Below are 16915 nucleotides of genomic sequence, written 5' to 3' on the forward strand. Positions count from 1 at the left end.
ATAAGATTTTTATTCGATTCGTAAAATCGATATTTTTATGCATTGATTCTCTCTAAATTATAATGTTATCTATGAATAGATAATGTATAATTTAGTGAGTATTCAAGGTTAATTATTATAGTTGTTTCAAAACGATAAATTTGTCATGTATTTGATAACATAAGATTTCCAAATGAAATTATTTTATAGATAAATATATTTGCACATGAAAACATACAGTGGGTACTATTATTAATTAAATCTGAATCGTTTAGACTATGATTGTTTAGGAGCAGTGAAAGAAAAGTTGAATGGAAATTGAAAAACTTGCTCGTGTGTGTGTTATACAGTGTGGACCAAAAAGATTATTGGACAAATTTTATATCAAAATTAGTCAATTGTATGACGATGAGTGCTAATAGTAAGACAATTAGAGGTCGATTCATAAACTTGACGTTGCTGCCTTTAACAAAAAAAATTGATATTCTTTTTGACGTGTGTACGGCTTTTCGTTTTGTTTGTAATTGGCTATTTATGGATGATATTACGGAAAATTACGAATATGAAACAAGCAAAACCAAAAGACTACCATAAAAAAAACAAACAGAAATAACCTCAACATTACGCTCAAACGTCATACGGCAAAATCACGTGACAGAATCAAACGGATGTGACTGGATCTTTTCTATTGCTACGAACGTTTGACAGATAAAATTTGTTGAAAGTCACCAATGGCAGATCGGCAAACGGCAACGTCAAACTATAATTGGTCTTATTCATTTTAATGTTTTAAATTTTGTAACAGCAAACGTCAACGGCCGATTCATAAACTTGACGTTGCTGCTTTTAACCTAAAAATTTTGTTATTCTTTTTGACGTGTGTATCGCTTTTTGTTTTTTGAGATGATTTTGTGGTTTTATTATGGAAATAGAAGAGTTTTTTTTCATTGGGACAAACGTTAACGGACAAAAAAGATAAAAATCGTTTATTTTGAAAGTCACCTTGAGATTAGATCACTATTACACTATTTGACGCGCGTTTCGATAACCAAATAATCGTCCTCAGAGTCTAAAGACGATTATTCGGTTATCGAAACGCACGTCAAACAGTGTAATAGTGAGTGTTGGTGCAGTAGTGGTGTAAACAATGTGTAAGTACTAAAAAAATTCTCATAAGGTGGTTTTAGCTTCGAATATTTTAGATAATGTCATAAAGGAAGTTGGTAGGGCAGCGCAAACACCATTTTTTAATGTAAATCAACAACAAACAAAATTTTTATTAACAAAAAATAAACTTACAACATTTTTTACAACAAATAAACATATTAATAAATTATAAAATTATTTTTAGTTGAAACTATTTGATGAATTAGTGTTTTCTTTTAATTAAAACCGAAAATTAATATTTTGACACATCTTTTTCCTGTTATTTCGACTAAGATTTCATTTGTTCATTTGATCTCTGGAATAAAATAATGTCAGATATTAAAAAAAAAAGTTTTTTTTAGATACAAACAATATGTTTCCAAATTAGACAAATATGGGGGGCGTGAGCATGTCATTTTCAAAATAGTCCCCCTGGGTAGCAACACACCGGAAATATTATTATTTCCACTGTTAATAGCCGCGATGGACACACACGAAACAACTGCTCCGACTAAATAGACGCGAAATACTCCTAGTGGCCGGACTTTTGATCGGATACGATCATATCAGACGCCATCTCCGTAACGTTGGCATCACCGACGATCCGGAGTGCCGCTGATGCATGGAGAAGGACGAAACGAAAAGAAATCGCGCCGATTATGTATACAAATAATTCGTATAAGAAACGTATGGCCGTTAACTGTCACAACGTCGCCAATTTGGAGTGTTGGAGAGTCTGGAAACTGTGGCGACGTAGCTCACTCAGCGTCCAACCGGACCGGATCCGATCGAATGAGTTTCGATACGGGAGGATTCACCGTAGAAATGAAAAATCGACCGTGGCCGAAAAAATTGATTCGATGAATTCGAGACGACGTGAATCAACCGAAAGAACTCTAGAGCTCGGTACTTTTGTACTAATTTTTGAACATAAACGGACATGGAGGCAACTACGAGGCGGTTCTCACGATTTCGCCACTATTTTTGGTCTAGATATGGTGCGCACAGCCCAAATTCGTTTTATACCACAAATTTAGTGATACTGCTATCTTCAGCCATAAATTGGCGACAAAACAAGCCGATAATCCCGTCTGCAGAACTAGTGGTAGTCAATTTGCTCGGTAGGGGGCGAAATTTGACAGTTACGGCGGCAAAAAAGCAACAAAATACGGAGACGAGCTTGTTAGGTTAGGTTAGGTTCGATAATTCGTCGGAAGATGATTAGAAACTTCTTATTTTATGAAAATCTCGATCGAATGTTGTTTCGATTGGTTGTCGCGATTTTCGAGATCGTTCGGAAGGTTTTTCAGCAACTAGCTTTGTCTGGTCGGCTCACTGGAAACTACTGGAAACGCCCGTGTTTTCCCCCCGGTTTTCAAGGCTCCAAGACACCCCGAAAACGTTTCTTTTATTATCCTGGAAAACTCGTTCCTCGGAGGACAGATTCGATTTAACATAAAACTTGTTCGTTCAAAGTTCCAATTTTCTATTTTTACATCATGTTACTTTCAAAAATGAAGTTTCAGTTGTGCAGTATTGAAATTCGAGTCGCGGAAGTGAAAGGGATAAACGAATCGGTCTAGCGGGAGTCTTTACTTTTCTCACACACCTCGTAATAAATAAAATGAGTTTTACTCACCCAAAATATCGTACTGCTTTCATTTTAAAAGCAGTCGAATTCTCTTTACATTTGTAGGCCAATACTTGCTTTATCCTACTTATTTCTACCATTGGAAATCTATTCGCTACATACGCTAGAAATAAAAAAGAAGAAAAAAATAGAAAAATTTCGTTCGCAGATGTTTTTTGTATAAACGTACATATGATTGCTTGTACTTTGGCACGATCTAAAGCCGGTTTTACCGGTCTTTCCCCGTTTCCGGCACGACTCCATCTTTGGCCTGTTACCGAACAAGTCGCCAGTTCGGCGGGGCTGAACAGTATAGTTGCCAGACCTCTAGTTAATTTTCTATAATCATTCCATTTTACGCTACGTAATTGATCTTCGTATATTTCTATTCCTTCCCCAAGTTTTATCTAGAAAATTCATCGACTCTACGTAAACTACTAAAAACTCGGAATCGCAAATAAAACCGAAGATGGATGGAATTGAGAAAGATGTATACTCAATGTAAGGTTAAAAAAGAAGAAAAGTTCTCGCGTGTCAATCTAACGAAATGTCAAAATCAGCTGCTGCTTTGAAAATTGAAAAATGGCCGCCGTGGGGCAAACAAATTCTAAGTGTAAACTTATTTATTGGATTTTCGGCGTTATTATTTCCAGTTTTATTGCCAAATAGCTTCTTAATGAAATGCGGAATTTCTTCTCGAAAATGTGGTTATGTCGTTTTTTTTTTCAATAATGCAGTGTTGGAAATTAAGAAAGATGTATACTCAAAGTAAGGTGAAAAAAGAAGAAGAAGCCTTCGGAAAAGTTTTCGCATGCCAATCTAACGAAATGTCAAAAAATTGAAAAATGGCCGCCGTGGGGCAAACAAATTCTAAGTCGAAACTTATTTATTGGATTTTCGGCGTTATTATTTCCAGTTTTATTGCCAAATAGCTTCTTAATGAAATGCGGAATTTCTTCTCGAAAATGTGGTTATGTCGTTTTTTTTTTCAATAATGCAGTGTTGGAAATTAAGAAAGATGTATACTCAAAGTAAGGTGAAAAAAGAAGAAGAAGCCTTCGGAAAAGTTTTCGCATGCCAATCTAACGAAATGTCAAAAAATTGAAAAATGGCCGCCGTGGGGCAAACAAATTCTAAGTCGAAACTTATTTATTGGATTTTCGGCGTTATTATTTCCAGTTTTATTGCCAAATACTTTCTTAATGAAATGCGGAATTTCTTCTTGAAAATGTGGGGTTATGTCGTTTTTTTTTTCAATAATGCAGTGTTGGAAAAAAAAAGATATATACTCAATGTAAGGTGAAAAAAGAAGAAGAAGCCTTCGGAAAAGTTTTCGCATGTCAATCTAACGAAATGTCAAAATCAGCTGATACTTTGAAAATTGAAAAATGGCCGCCGTGGGGCAAACAAATTCTAAGTCTAAACTTATTTATTGGATTTTCGAGGTTATTATTTCCAGTTTTATTGCCAAATACTTTCTTAATGAAATGCGGAATTTCTTCTTGAAAATGTGGGGTTATATCGTTTTTTTTTCAATAATGCAATGTTGGAAAATAAGAAAGATATATACTCAATGTAAGGTGAAAAAAGAAGAATCCTTCGGAAAAGATCTCGCGTGTCAATCTAACGAAATGTCAAAATCAGCTGATACTTTGAAAATTGAAAAATGGCCGCCGTGGGGCAAACAAATTCTAAGTCTAAACTTATTTATTGGATTTTCGAGGTTATTATTTCCAGTTTTATTGCCAAATACTTTCTTAATGAAATGCGGAATTTCTTCTTGAAAATGTGGGGTTATGTCGTTTTTTTTTCAATAATGCAGTGTTGGAAAATAAGAAAGATATATACTCAATGTAAGGTGAAAAAAGAAGAATCCTTCGGAAAAGATCTCGCGTGTCAATCTAACGAAATGTCAAAATCAGCTGATACTTTGAAAATTGAAAAATGGCCGCCGTGGGGCAAACAAATTCTAAGTCTAAACTTATTTATTGGATTTTCGAGGTTATTATTTCCAGTTTTATTGCCAAATACTTTCTTAATGAAATGCGGAATTTCTTCTTGAAAATGTGGGGTTATGTCGTTTTTTTTTCAATAATGCAGTGTTGGAAAATAAGAAAGATATATACTCAATGTAAGGTGAAAAAAGAAGAATCCTTCGGAAAAGATCTCGCGTGTCAATCTAACGAAATGTCAAAATCAGCTGATGCTTATTTGAAAAATGGCCGCCGTGGGGTAAACAAATTTTTAAGTGTAAAGTTATTTATTAGACAGTATGGCTTATTATCTGGATTATCAGTATGAAACCTTAAAAAGTACTCACTCGTGTTTGATAGACTTCTACGCAACAATCGAAAAATTTACTTGCAGACTAATTTTCATGAAAATTCAAAAAGATTTAGTTTCGGCTATTGAAAGTATCTGTGGAGTACTCTTAACACCATAAAATAAAACAATAACACGATAAAACGAGTCCCACTACAGGAAAAAACGAATAAAAGTTTATTGTTTTAGGTATTTTTAATATTATTTCACTCTTTTTAATAAAATTATTATTTCTATAACCTAATACCAACTACACTGTCTATTCTCACTCGCAACCAACTTCACTACATTTTAGCTAACACGGGCACATACTACAAATTCGATTGTTTTCCCCACGGCCGCCATTTTGACATAGTCCAACTGTTTTCTTAGAATATATCGAATCACTCACATCAATCCATTGATGCCAGCTTGGGCGTTTTACTCCGAAATATCAGGGAAAATATTTGAAGAGAATTTTTTGTTCTATACAATAAAACTGTTAAATTTGGTAGTTTTTGTAAATAAATCAATATAAAATTAAATATTTGTGACTGTCTATTAGGATTAGGAAACAAAACAACCGAATTACTGGAAAAAATCAAGAAAAACTAACACGGGCACATAAGGAGAAAATGAATTATTTACCCCACGGCCGCCATTTTGACGTAGATCAGCTTGGAGTATAAATGAATGTGAAAAGTTGAACTATAAGTACCAGAAAATCATTTATTCATAATAATTGACATGTATATGGAAATAAAGAATGAAAATATTGAAAAACGTTACACGATTCTGCAATTTTAATTGTTATTTTGAGTCTTACCAGTCTATTTCTTCTCTCGTTTTTTTGTCTTTCGCCTACTATCGGTGGTAATTCAGTCGAATCTTCGTATAAATTCATCTGCTGATCGTTATTATTAAAAAACCAACTTTCCATCGATTTTCTCCTTTTAAACTTCAAACCTATCAACCGTAAAAGTACTTAACACACTGTTTACGCTACGACGGTAAAAAAAGCAAAATTTTCAAAAAAGATCCATCGTAGATTTGATGGTTCACTTTCACTCTCTGAAGATGATAGTTTTGTTTTCGAAACGCACGTCAGACAATGTATATGTTATTGACAAATCTCTCAATTAGAATTTTTGTTTCAGGAAATTCCGCAATACAAGATTTGGATTAAAAGTTTTTGAGGTTATAAAATATTTTATTTGGTATTTTACCGTTTCCATTCTAAACGACGAGTTGTAACAAGTTAGAAGTTTAAAAACCGTTTTTGGATGTGTCCCAACAAGTAATTTGATTAAAAACGCACTCCAGATGTGTCCTAACAAGTTAGAAGTCTGAAAACATCCTCTGGTCATGTTATAACAAGTAAGAAGCTTCTAAACAGTATCCGGACGTGTCCTAACAAGTCATATGATAGAAAATTATATCCGGATGTGTACTAACAAGTTGAAAGCTTGAAAAACGTTTTTGGATGTATGTGTTCTAACAAGTTAGAAGCCTGAAAACATTCTCTGGACGTGTTATAACAAGTAAGAAGCTTCTAAACAGTATTGGGACGTGTTCTAACAAGTCATATGATAGAAAATTATATCCGGATGTGTACTAACAAGTTGGAAGCTTGAAAACCGTTTTTGGATGTATGTGTTCTAACAAGTTAGAAGCCTGAAAACATTCTCTGGACGTGTTATAACAAGTAAGAAGCTTCTAAACAGTATCGGGACGTGTCCTAACAAGTCATATGATAGAAAATTATATCCGGATGTGTACTAACAAGTTGGAAGCTTGAAAACCGTTTTTGGATGTATGTGTTCTAATAAGTTAGAAGCCTGAAAACATTCTCTGGACGTGTTCTAGCAAGTTAGAAGTTTAAAAACCGTTTTTGGATGTGTCCCAACAAGTAATTTGATTAAAAACGCACTCCAGATGTATCCTAACAAGTTAGAAGTCTGAAAACATTCTCTGGTCATGTTATAACAAGTAAGAAGCTTCTAAACAGTATCCGGACGTGTCCTAACAAGTCATATGATAGAAAATTATATCCGGATGTGTACTAACAAGTTGGAAGCTTGAAAACCGTTTTTGGATGTATGTGTTCTAATAAGTTAGAAGCCTGAAAACATTCTCTGGACGTGTTCTAGCAAGTTAGAAGTTTAAAAACCGTTTTTGGATGTGTACCAACAAGTAATTTGATTAAAAACGCACTCCAGATGTGTCCTAACAAGTTAGAAGTCTGAAAACATCCTCTGGTCATGTTATAACAAGTGAGAAGCTTCTAAACAGTATTGGGACGTGTCCTAACAAGTCATATGATAGAAAATTATATCCGGATGTGTACTAACAAGTTGGAAGCTTGAAAACCGTTTTTGGATGTATGTGTTCTAATAAGTTAGAAGCCTGAAAACATTCTCTGGACGTGTTCTAGCAAGTTAGAAGTTTAAAAACCGTTTTTGGATGTGTCCCAACAAGTAATTTGATTAAAAACGCACTCCAGATGTGTCCTAACAAGTTAGAAGTCTGAAAACATCCTCTGGTCATGTTATAACAAGTGAGAAGCTTCTAAACAGTATTGGGACGTGTTCTAACAAGTCATATGATAGGAAATCAGCCCCGGATGTGTTCTAGCAAGTTAGATGCTTCATTGTTGTGTCCATTTTCAGATAGAATTCTTGTTTGTTGTGTATCGGTTGACGTTCGACGGCTAACTGATAAGTTAGGTGGATAACTTTTTATAACGGTCAGTTACCCCTAATTAGCACTATTGTGAACAGGTATGAAAAGTGTATATATTCATGTCACTAAAAAAACTAAATAAATCGACAGAAAAGTCATTAATCGAAACTTTATTTAAAAATAAATAAGAACCGTACAGTTTAAATAAAGTAATCGATTAATTTTGACTCTTGTAATTAATAATTTTGATTTTACTGTCGTTTTTGTCATCGTTCAAATCGAAAAACTTGTTAGTCTTTTCACTTTGACCTGCGTATTTATAAAATCCTAAATTGGTATTATTGTGGGCACTTATAACGTGTCTTCTGAGATAAAGGTCTGTCTTGAATTGTTTCTGGCAGTAGACGCACTGCACGTAAGTCGGATAATGTATCAGTCTCATGTGTTGTCTTAAATTCGAAAGGTTACTATAAACTTTTCCGCATTCTTCGCACGGTCTGGGATCCAAAGAATGTAGTTTTCTTATGTCGTTGCCTGCAACAAACCAATTTTTAAATTAAATAATAATTCGTTGCAAACAAGACATTTTTTATCCACTTAATCACAATGTTTCATTTTTATATATATATATATATATATATATATATATATATATATATATATATATATATATATATATATATAAGAAAACGATCAAAAGTCAACACTTGGTCGTTGTTTATATTCATATTTAGTTTTCTATTTGTCATGAACAATTTTTTAACGTTACAAAATATTTTTTTCAATTTAGATGTAGTCGAAAGCTTTTGTCATATCAACAAAACATGCTTGTGTGACGTGTATATTGGAAATTAGTGGTAATGTTTTCTATATAAGGGAGTTTTGTAAGAACCTAGTTTCAGTTGAAATATTTTCATTTGTCTATGAATCCTGGTTTTACTGAAATTTAATCAATAATAACTTTTTTTTAATGGCATATACTTTTTTCTTATCAAATTTTACGAATTTAGCATTTTTTTTAAGAGATTTTTAATTTTTTTGGAAAATTTTGATATTTTGACAAAAAATAAAGATTTTAGTAACGAGTCATGTCAAAAGTTACCAGATTTTGTGAAAAAAACACCAGAAACTTCCCAAACTTTCAATTTTTAAATAATCTTATACAAGGGGTGCACAGAAATTTGTAACTTATTTAGCAGTTTCGAAGATTTTCTAACTAATTTTTTTTAACTCCAAATTTTTGGAAAAAATTTTAATACTTTTTCCAGAAATTAAGTTTTTAGTAACAAGTCATGTCAAAAATTAGCAAATTTTGCGCAAAAAACACTTAAAAGTCCCAATCTTTCAATTTTTAAAAAATATTATACAGGGTATGCTCAGAAATTTGAACCTAATTCGGTTCTTTCGAGGATTTTCCTACTAATTTTCTTTTAACTCAAAATTTTTTTGAAAATTTTAATACTTTTCCCAAAAATTAAGTTTTTAGTAACAAGTCATGTCAAAAATTAGAAAATTTTGCGCAAAAAAACACTTAAAAGTCCCAATCTTTCAATTTTTAAAAAATATTATACAGGGTATGCTCAGAAATTTGAACCTAATTCGGTTCTTTCGAGGATTTTCCTACTAATTTTCTTTTAACTCAAAATTTTTTTGAAAATTTTAATACTTTTCCCAAAAATTAAGTTTTTAGTAACAAGTCATGTCAAAAATTAGAAAATTTTGCGCAAAAAAACACTTAAAAGTCCCAATCTTTCAATTTTTAAAAAATATTATACAGGGTATGCTCAGAAATTTGAACCTAATTCGGTTCTTTCGAGGATTTTCCTACTAATTTTCTTTTAACTCAAAATTTTTTTGAAAATTTTAATACTTTTCCCAAAAATTAAGTTTTTAGTAACAAGTCATGTCAAAATTATCAAATTTGCGCAAAAAACACTTAAAAGTCCCAATCTTTCAATTTTTAAAAAATATTATACAGGGTATGCTCATAAATTTGTGTTTAATTCGGTTCTTTCGAGGATTTTCCTACTAATTTTTCTTTTAACTCAAAATTTTTTTGAAAATATTAATACTTTTCCCAAAAATTAAGTTTTTAGTAACAAGTCATGTCAAAAATTATCAAATTTTGCGTAAAAAAACACTGAAAAGTCCCAATCTTTCAATTTTTAAAAAATATTATACAGGGTATGCTCAGAAATTTGTGCTTAATTCGGTTCTTTCGAGGATTTTCCTACTAATTTTCTTTTAACTCAAATTTTTTCCAAAAATTTTAATACTTTTTCCAGAAATTAAGTTTTTAGTAACAAGTCATGTCAAAAATTAGCAAATTTTGCGCAAAAAACACTTAAAAGTCCCAATCTTTCAATTTTTAAAAAATATTATACAGGGTATGCTCAGAAATTTGAACCTAATTCGGTTCTTTCGAGGATTTTTCCTACTAATTTTCTTTTAACCTCAAAATTTTTTTGAAATTTTAATACTTTTCCCAAAAATTAAGTTTTTAGTAACAAGTCATGTCAAAATTATCAAATTTTGCGCAAAAAACACTTAAAAGTCCCAATCTTTCAATTTTTAAAAAATATTATACAGGGGTATGCTCAGAAATTTGTGTTTAATTCGGTTCTTTCGAGGATTTTCCTACTAATTTTCTTTTAACTCAAAATTTTTTTGAAATATTAATACTTTTCCCAAAAATTAAGTTTTTAGTAACAAGTCATGTCAAAAATTATCAAATTTTGCGCAAAAAACACTTAAAAGTCCCAATCTTTCAATTTTTAAAAAATATTATACAGGGTATGCTCAGAAATTTGTGCTTAATTCGGTTCTTTCGAGGATTTTCCTACTAATTTTCTTTTAACTCAAAATTTTTTTGAAAATTTTAATACTTTTCCCAAAAATTAAGTTTTTAGTAACAAGTCATGTCAAAATTATCAAATTTTGCGCAAAAAACACTTAAAAGTCCCAATCTTTCAATTTTTAAAAAATATTATACAGGGTATGCTCAGAAATTTGTGTTTAATTCGGTTCTTTCGAGGATTTTCCTACTAATTTTCTTTTAACTCAAAATTTTTTTGAAAATATTAATACTTTTCCCAAAAATTAAGTTTTTAGTAACAAGTCATGTCAAAAATTATCAAATTTTGCGCAAAAAACACTTAAAAGTCCCAATCTTTCAATTTTTAAAAAATATTATACAGGGTATGCTCAGAAATTTGTGCTTAATTCGGTTCTTTCGAGGATTTTCCTACTAATTTTCTTTTAACTCAAATTTTTTCCAAAAATTTTAATACTTTTACCAGAAATTAAGTTTTTAGTAACAAGTCATGTCAAAAATTAGCAAATTTTGCGCAAAAAACACTTAAAAGTCCCAATCTTTCAATTTTTAAAAAATATTATACAGGGTATGCTCAGAAATTTGAACCTAATTCGGTTCTTTCGAGGATTTTCCTACTAATTTTCTTTTAACTCAAAATTTTTTTGAAAATTTTAATACTTTTCCCAAAAATTAAGTTTTTAGTAACAAGTCATGTCAAAATTATCAAATTTTGCGCAAAAAACACTTAAAAGTCCCAATCTTTCAATTTTTAAAAAATATTATACAGGGTATGCTCAGAAATTTGTGTTTAATTCGGTTCTTTCGAGGATTTTCCTACTAATTTTCTTTTAACTCAAAATTTTTTTGAAAATATTAATACTTTTCCCAAAAATTAAGTTTTTAGTAACAAGTCATGTCAAAAATTATCAAATTTTGCGCAAAAAACACTTAAAAGTCCCAATCTTTCAATTTTTAAAAAATATTATACAGGGTATGCTCAGAAATTTGTGCTTAATTCGGTTCTTTCGAGGATTTTCCTACTAATTTTCTTTTAACTCAAATTTTTTCCAAAAATTTTAATACTTTTTCCAGAAATTAAGTTTTTAGTAACAAGTCATGTCAAAAATTAGCAAATTTTGCGCAAAAAACACTTAAAAGTCCCAATCTTTCAATTTTTAAAAAATATTATACAGGGTATGCTCAGAAATTTGAACCTAATTCGGTTCTTTCGAGGATTTTCCTACTAATTTTCTTTTAACTCAAAATTTTTTTGAAAATTTTAATACTTTTCCCAAAAATTAAGTTTTTAGTAACAAGTCATGTCAAAAATTATCAAATTTTGCGCAAAAAACACTTAAAAGTCCCAATCTTTCAATTTTTAAAAAATATTATACAGGGTATGCTCAGAAATTTGTGCTTAATTCGGTTCTTTCGAGGATTTTCCTACTAATTTTCTTTTAACTCAAAATTTTTTTGAAAATTTTAATACTTTTCCCAAAAATTAAGTTTTTAGTAACAAGTCATGTCAAAATTATCAAATTTTGCGCAAAAAACACCTGAAAGTCCCAATCTTTCAACTTTTAAAAAATTTGATACAGGGAGTGGTCAAAAATTTGTACCTAATTTGATTATTTTCTATTTAGTTTTTTTTTTTTCAAAAAGTGTTTTACATTATTTTCAATATAGGATTGGCAAAAAGTGATAAAAAAGTCAAATAAATCCACAACCATTATTTATAAGTATATTTATTATATGCATGTATCAAATGATTTTCATTTTTATTCCATTACAGGTATAATATACATGGTGTACCAGTTAAAAAAAAATGAGATTTTGTTATTTACGAAATTCAAAACTCATACAATAAAAAAAAGATACCCAGTATGGTTCTAGACCCAAAAATCACGAAAAGTTTGGAATTTATGCCAGTTAGCCTCATTTTTATTTCGCGGAATTTTCCAAATATATTTATTTTTCAATAAAAATATTTTCGAAACCATGCGAAAATCAAGACACAAGAAAATATGGGGTGTTCCATTTAAAATTCCAAAGTTGATGTCGATACCGAAGAATTGGGACACCCTGTATAATCCAAAAGTCGATAATCTAAAAATTCCTTTAAATACAAAGAACTTTTGTAATTGAAGTTGCCTTACAGGTTTTGAAAAAAGTATATGGGTCACCTCATGTTTGACACCCTGTACATAATAGAGCATATAAGAGACTTGGGGATTTATTTAAAGAAATTCTGGTAATTTTCAACTTGATCCTGTTTGTTTTCAAATTTTTTAGACATATTTGTTGGTATTTCTGGAACCGTTGGTGATATTCATACTGAACACACTATTTACACTACCACTACACCAACAGTCACAATTACACTGTCTAACGCACCCATCAATGAACCTTCTCACTATAAAATTAATTCCAGTGGGTTCATTGGTGGGTGCGTTAGACAGTGTAATTACAAGTGTTGGTGTAGTGGTAGTGTAAATAGTGTGTTCAGTACATATTTGTTAATCGTTTAGTTAGTTCTATACTATACAAATGGAACAAAACTATTGAACATTGTGATTAAGTAGAACCCAGCCTTAAGAACGAGAAAAAGTTGTGTAAACATGTAAAATATTTTCTTTGATCTAACGAATATCACTTACCGTGTCCTAATTGTTCGTGTTTGGTATCTTTTTCATAAAACCCGGAAGACTGCGGTATAATTTCCATTCCACCTGAAAGATAATGTTTTTATAAAAAAAAATGACATGATTTGTCATTTTCACATATAGTAAAACATTAAGAAAATATAAAACAATGAGGTTATGTTGATAATTGAATACCATTAATTTTATATATAAATGATGAATACATAAGTATTTGGAAACTAGGAAATACATTAGAGTTAGTACACCTCGGTGTTTAATTTTACCACAATCCCACATAAAGCTTATACAAAGGTATATATCACATTATTATCGATCAAAAGGAAGAATTGATGATCTTTGCAGCGATTGTTTAGTTTATAAAATATGATAATCACCTGACATTTCTCTAATATGAGTGGTCGGAAACAATCCTAAAAGACCTTCGTTATCCTCTCTACCATCTTCGTCATCAGCTACATCGCTTAGATAATCTGGTAATTCGAGTTTTGGTTGAGTCGTTTTCGTAAATTCTTTATTTTTGTTTTCAGTTATGTCTTTCAAGTTGAAAACACTCACAGCCACATTTTCCTGCTTCGAAGACAACGATTCTGTTTCAGACTTACATACTTTTTTGGCTGAAGATGACAAAAAAATATCAAAATATCAAAATGTAAATGATCACAAAAACACTCACAGCCACATTTTTCTAACCTCAAAGACAATGAATCTGTTCCACACTCGACTATTTTCTATATTCTAATATATTATTTATGGAAGGATAACTTTCCAAAATACCAGAAAATTGTTTGCTATGGGGCTCTTTTAGTAATTTAATGGACTATTTCCAACTTTTTAAGAAATTTGTGAAATACATTTCAATATATTATTTATTTAAGCATAACTTTTCAAAATACTACGAAACAGTTTACCATGGGACTCTTTTAATACCTAAGTTCCCATGAAAATAATGACTCATAAATGACTAAGTATTTATATAAAAATAAATAATATTAATAATAGAGTTTCAGTCATATCAATAGTAAATTCTTTATTTTTGTTTTGAATTTTGTCTTTTAAGTTAAAAAAAACTCACAGCCATATTTTCCTGCATCAAAGACAATAATTCCTTTTCGGACTTCATACTTTTATGGCAAAAGATTAGAGAAAACATGAATTTAATCGTCTACTTTCAACTATGTGAGAAATTTCACATATAAATTTCAATTTATCATTTATTTAAGCATTACTTTTCAGAATAACACAAAATAGTTTACAATGGGGCTCTTTTAGTGAGTTATTTTAAAAATGACCAGAAATAAATAATTTTGATGCAGATTTGTTTCCTTCAGAAATACTCTTTTTAAAACAACAAAAAATAGTCTAAGCTATAATAATTTTCAACTTTCATCTACTTACTTTAAAAAAATGTACTTACTTGGTGGACTAGAAGGTGGTAATAATGTTTCAGGAACATCTTGACTAGAAGTTACAGTACTATTTGGATTTGGAGACTTATTTAATTTATGTTTGGAGCTGTGCTGAGAATAAACAGTGTCTTGAGTGTCATCTTCTTTATGTAAATCAGATGTAGTGTCCGTCAACCCTCGAATTTTTAGGGACTCCGCAGTTTTAAGAAATGTTGATAGATGAGCTTGAGCGATGTTCACTTCTCCAGCATACATAAATTCTATTAAAGACGTGATATGTTTAGCTTCGACATCTCTCATAAATATAATTGGATGAGGACAGGGGTTCGTCTACAAAAAAAAATATAATTTAAAATTAAGTTATTAATAGTTTAATATGATTTAGTACCTTGAATAATTCTTTGAAGAAAGGACTACAAGCTGATAAAACGACTTTATGTGCTTGTAATCTCTGACCATCGCAAGCAATTGTAACATCCGTGAAATCCTCGTCGTAACGCAAAGTCTCAAATTGGGACGTGATATTTGCTTGAAAATTGTTCCATTTTAAACAGAAATGTTGATCATCAGCAATTGCCATTATTTAAATTACAATAATACCTGAAACTTTAATAAAATTCAGGATTTGGTAAACAAATTGACTGCATACAGTGCCATTGCCGAGCGGACATTTAAAAATAAACTACTGTCTTGCCTTTTAATTTTAATCAATATTGATATTTCTTTTGACCAACCAAGAAAAAGAGCTATTCCCTGTAGTGTCTGGGAAATTTGGAAGTTTTTCTTCACATTCTTATTAACCTTAAATCATTTTTATTCATATGATAAATTTCAGTGATATATTTTTGACATTTTATTATTAAAATAAATTTTTAGTAAATTTTGTTTTTATTCCAATTGTAACCTATACATATAAATTTTTTATATTATATTAAAAACATTTATTATAACCATAATAAAATATTCTAAAAAAAATATGTAAATATTTTCTAATAAAATAATCTACACAATAAATTACATTATAAAACTTTCGGCTCCAAAGGTACTGTGAAGCTAATTTTTATATTGGCAACCATTCGATTTTTCATGTTTCATAAAGAAATATACACTCCTCTATCTCTGCAACCAACAATACAGTAAATAGTAAGGGTTGCATAGAAGTCCGCGACGCAACGTGCTTGTCATTAATTTGTCAATGTATATTTTTATATCATTTTATTAAAAATGCAATGGCAAGGAAAAAAATCTATAGGTAATAATTGTTATTTTACTACTAGAATTTTTTCAAACAAAGTTCACAAATTGTAGATTTATCGGCTAATAAGAAAAGAAGGAGAAGCGAATTATCAAGTTTTTCCGATAACGCTTTTATAGATGTAGAAATAAGAGATTTTTGCCCGAAAAGAATATTCGATATAATATTAATCAACGGTAGTGACGCGGAATCGGCAGAAAGATTAAACGAAATTATAACTACCGCGAAAAACTATGAAGAGGTTGCGTTCGTTACCTTCATAAGATATGACGAGGTGTTAGACGTTCTAAATCAGTTTGATTACGACGTAATTTCCGATAATTTTATTAAAAGCCATATTAGTAATTTGATAGATGATATAGGAAAATCTTTTAAATATTTAGCGCCCGAAAATTATCCACCTATGAGGTCAGTATAAGTATTACATCAAACAATTTCTAATAGATTCTCTCCTATAAGTTATACAACTCACAATACTGGAATTTTTTGCAATTTTTGTTATGATTAATTTCGTTTAGATTGGCATTGTTAATGAAAATCAAGATAATAGAAATCATGAGTCGTCACCGTAAAAGAGAATTAGAGAAAATCGAAAAAAGACAAATTTTATTTCAAGCGTTAGATTCGCTAACGAAAGAATGCCGAAAAGGAAAAAAAGATAGTCGGACACATACAGATAAAAATAAAGATAAAACTTTCGTTAAGGATACAACAAAAGGTTACATAGATACAGAAAGTGAGGTTATTTTCGACGACGATATCTTTAACCACGTGTGGTTTTATGTATTCGAAGGTTTCTTCAATGTCAAAGTACGTATGTTCCACGTGAGAATAAGCCACCTGAAGTTGCAGTCGTTTACGCGAATTTAATGTTAAAACAAGCGCCATATTGTTTTACTTCAAATCAGTAGCTATTACACATTTTGTAAATTAACATAAAATTAATATAAAATATAAAGTAGATTACTTATTTGATGAAATAATAATTTATTTATCATAATATGTATATAGTATATGTCATTCTATGACATTGGCGTG

At 30.5% G+C, this 16915-nt stretch overlaps 1 protein-coding gene across 4 annotated transcripts; it reads right to left on the reverse strand.

Moving 5' to 3' along the window:
- Nucleotides 1-167: 167 nt before the first annotated feature.
- Nucleotides 168-15664, reverse strand: LOC130446761 (GDNF-inducible zinc finger protein 1-like). Of its 4 annotated transcripts, none has more exons than XM_056783191.1 (9): nt 15641-15664; nt 15011-15222; nt 14631-14952; nt 13591-13830; nt 13211-13282; nt 5883-6022; nt 2946-3162; nt 2765-2879; nt 168-1441 (listed from the first exon to the last, which is right to left on the reverse strand). In XM_056783191.1, the coding sequence occupies exons 2-9, from the start codon at nt 15200-15202 to the stop codon at nt 1423-1425; spliced, it is 1317 nt and encodes a 438-aa protein (XP_056639169.1). In that variant the 5' UTR covers nt 15203-15222; nt 15641-15664; the 3' UTR covers nt 168-1422. The 4 variants fall into 4 exon arrangements, with proteins under 4 accessions (XP_056639169.1, XP_056639168.1, XP_056639167.1 ...); XM_056783190.1 differs by lacking the exon at nt 15641-15664 and adding an exon at nt 15317-15488 and having other exon boundaries at nt 15011-15228; XM_056783189.1 differs by lacking the exon at nt 15641-15664 and having other exon boundaries at nt 15011-15499.
- Nucleotides 15665-16915: the final 1251 nt, after the last annotated feature.

This window comes from Diorhabda sublineata, chromosome 7 (genome assembly GCF_026230105.1).
Source record: "Diorhabda sublineata isolate icDioSubl1.1 chromosome 7, icDioSubl1.1, whole genome shotgun sequence".
Lineage (NCBI taxonomy): Eukaryota > Metazoa > Arthropoda > Insecta > Coleoptera > Chrysomelidae > Diorhabda > Diorhabda sublineata.

Coding starts and splice junctions, on each gene's coding strand:
- LOC130446761 (XM_056783191.1), bottom strand. CDS start 15,202: ATGGCAATTGCTGATGATCAACATTTCTGTTTAAAATGGAACAATTTT. Junction 13,831..14,630: donor ACCACCTTCTAGTCCACCAA/GTAAGTACATTT, acceptor TGTCATCTTCAG/CCAAAAAAGTATGTAAGTCT. Junction 3,163..5,882: donor ACGAGAGAAGAAATAGACTG/GTAAGACTCAAA, acceptor TGAATTTTCTAG/ATAAAACTTGGGGAAGGAAT.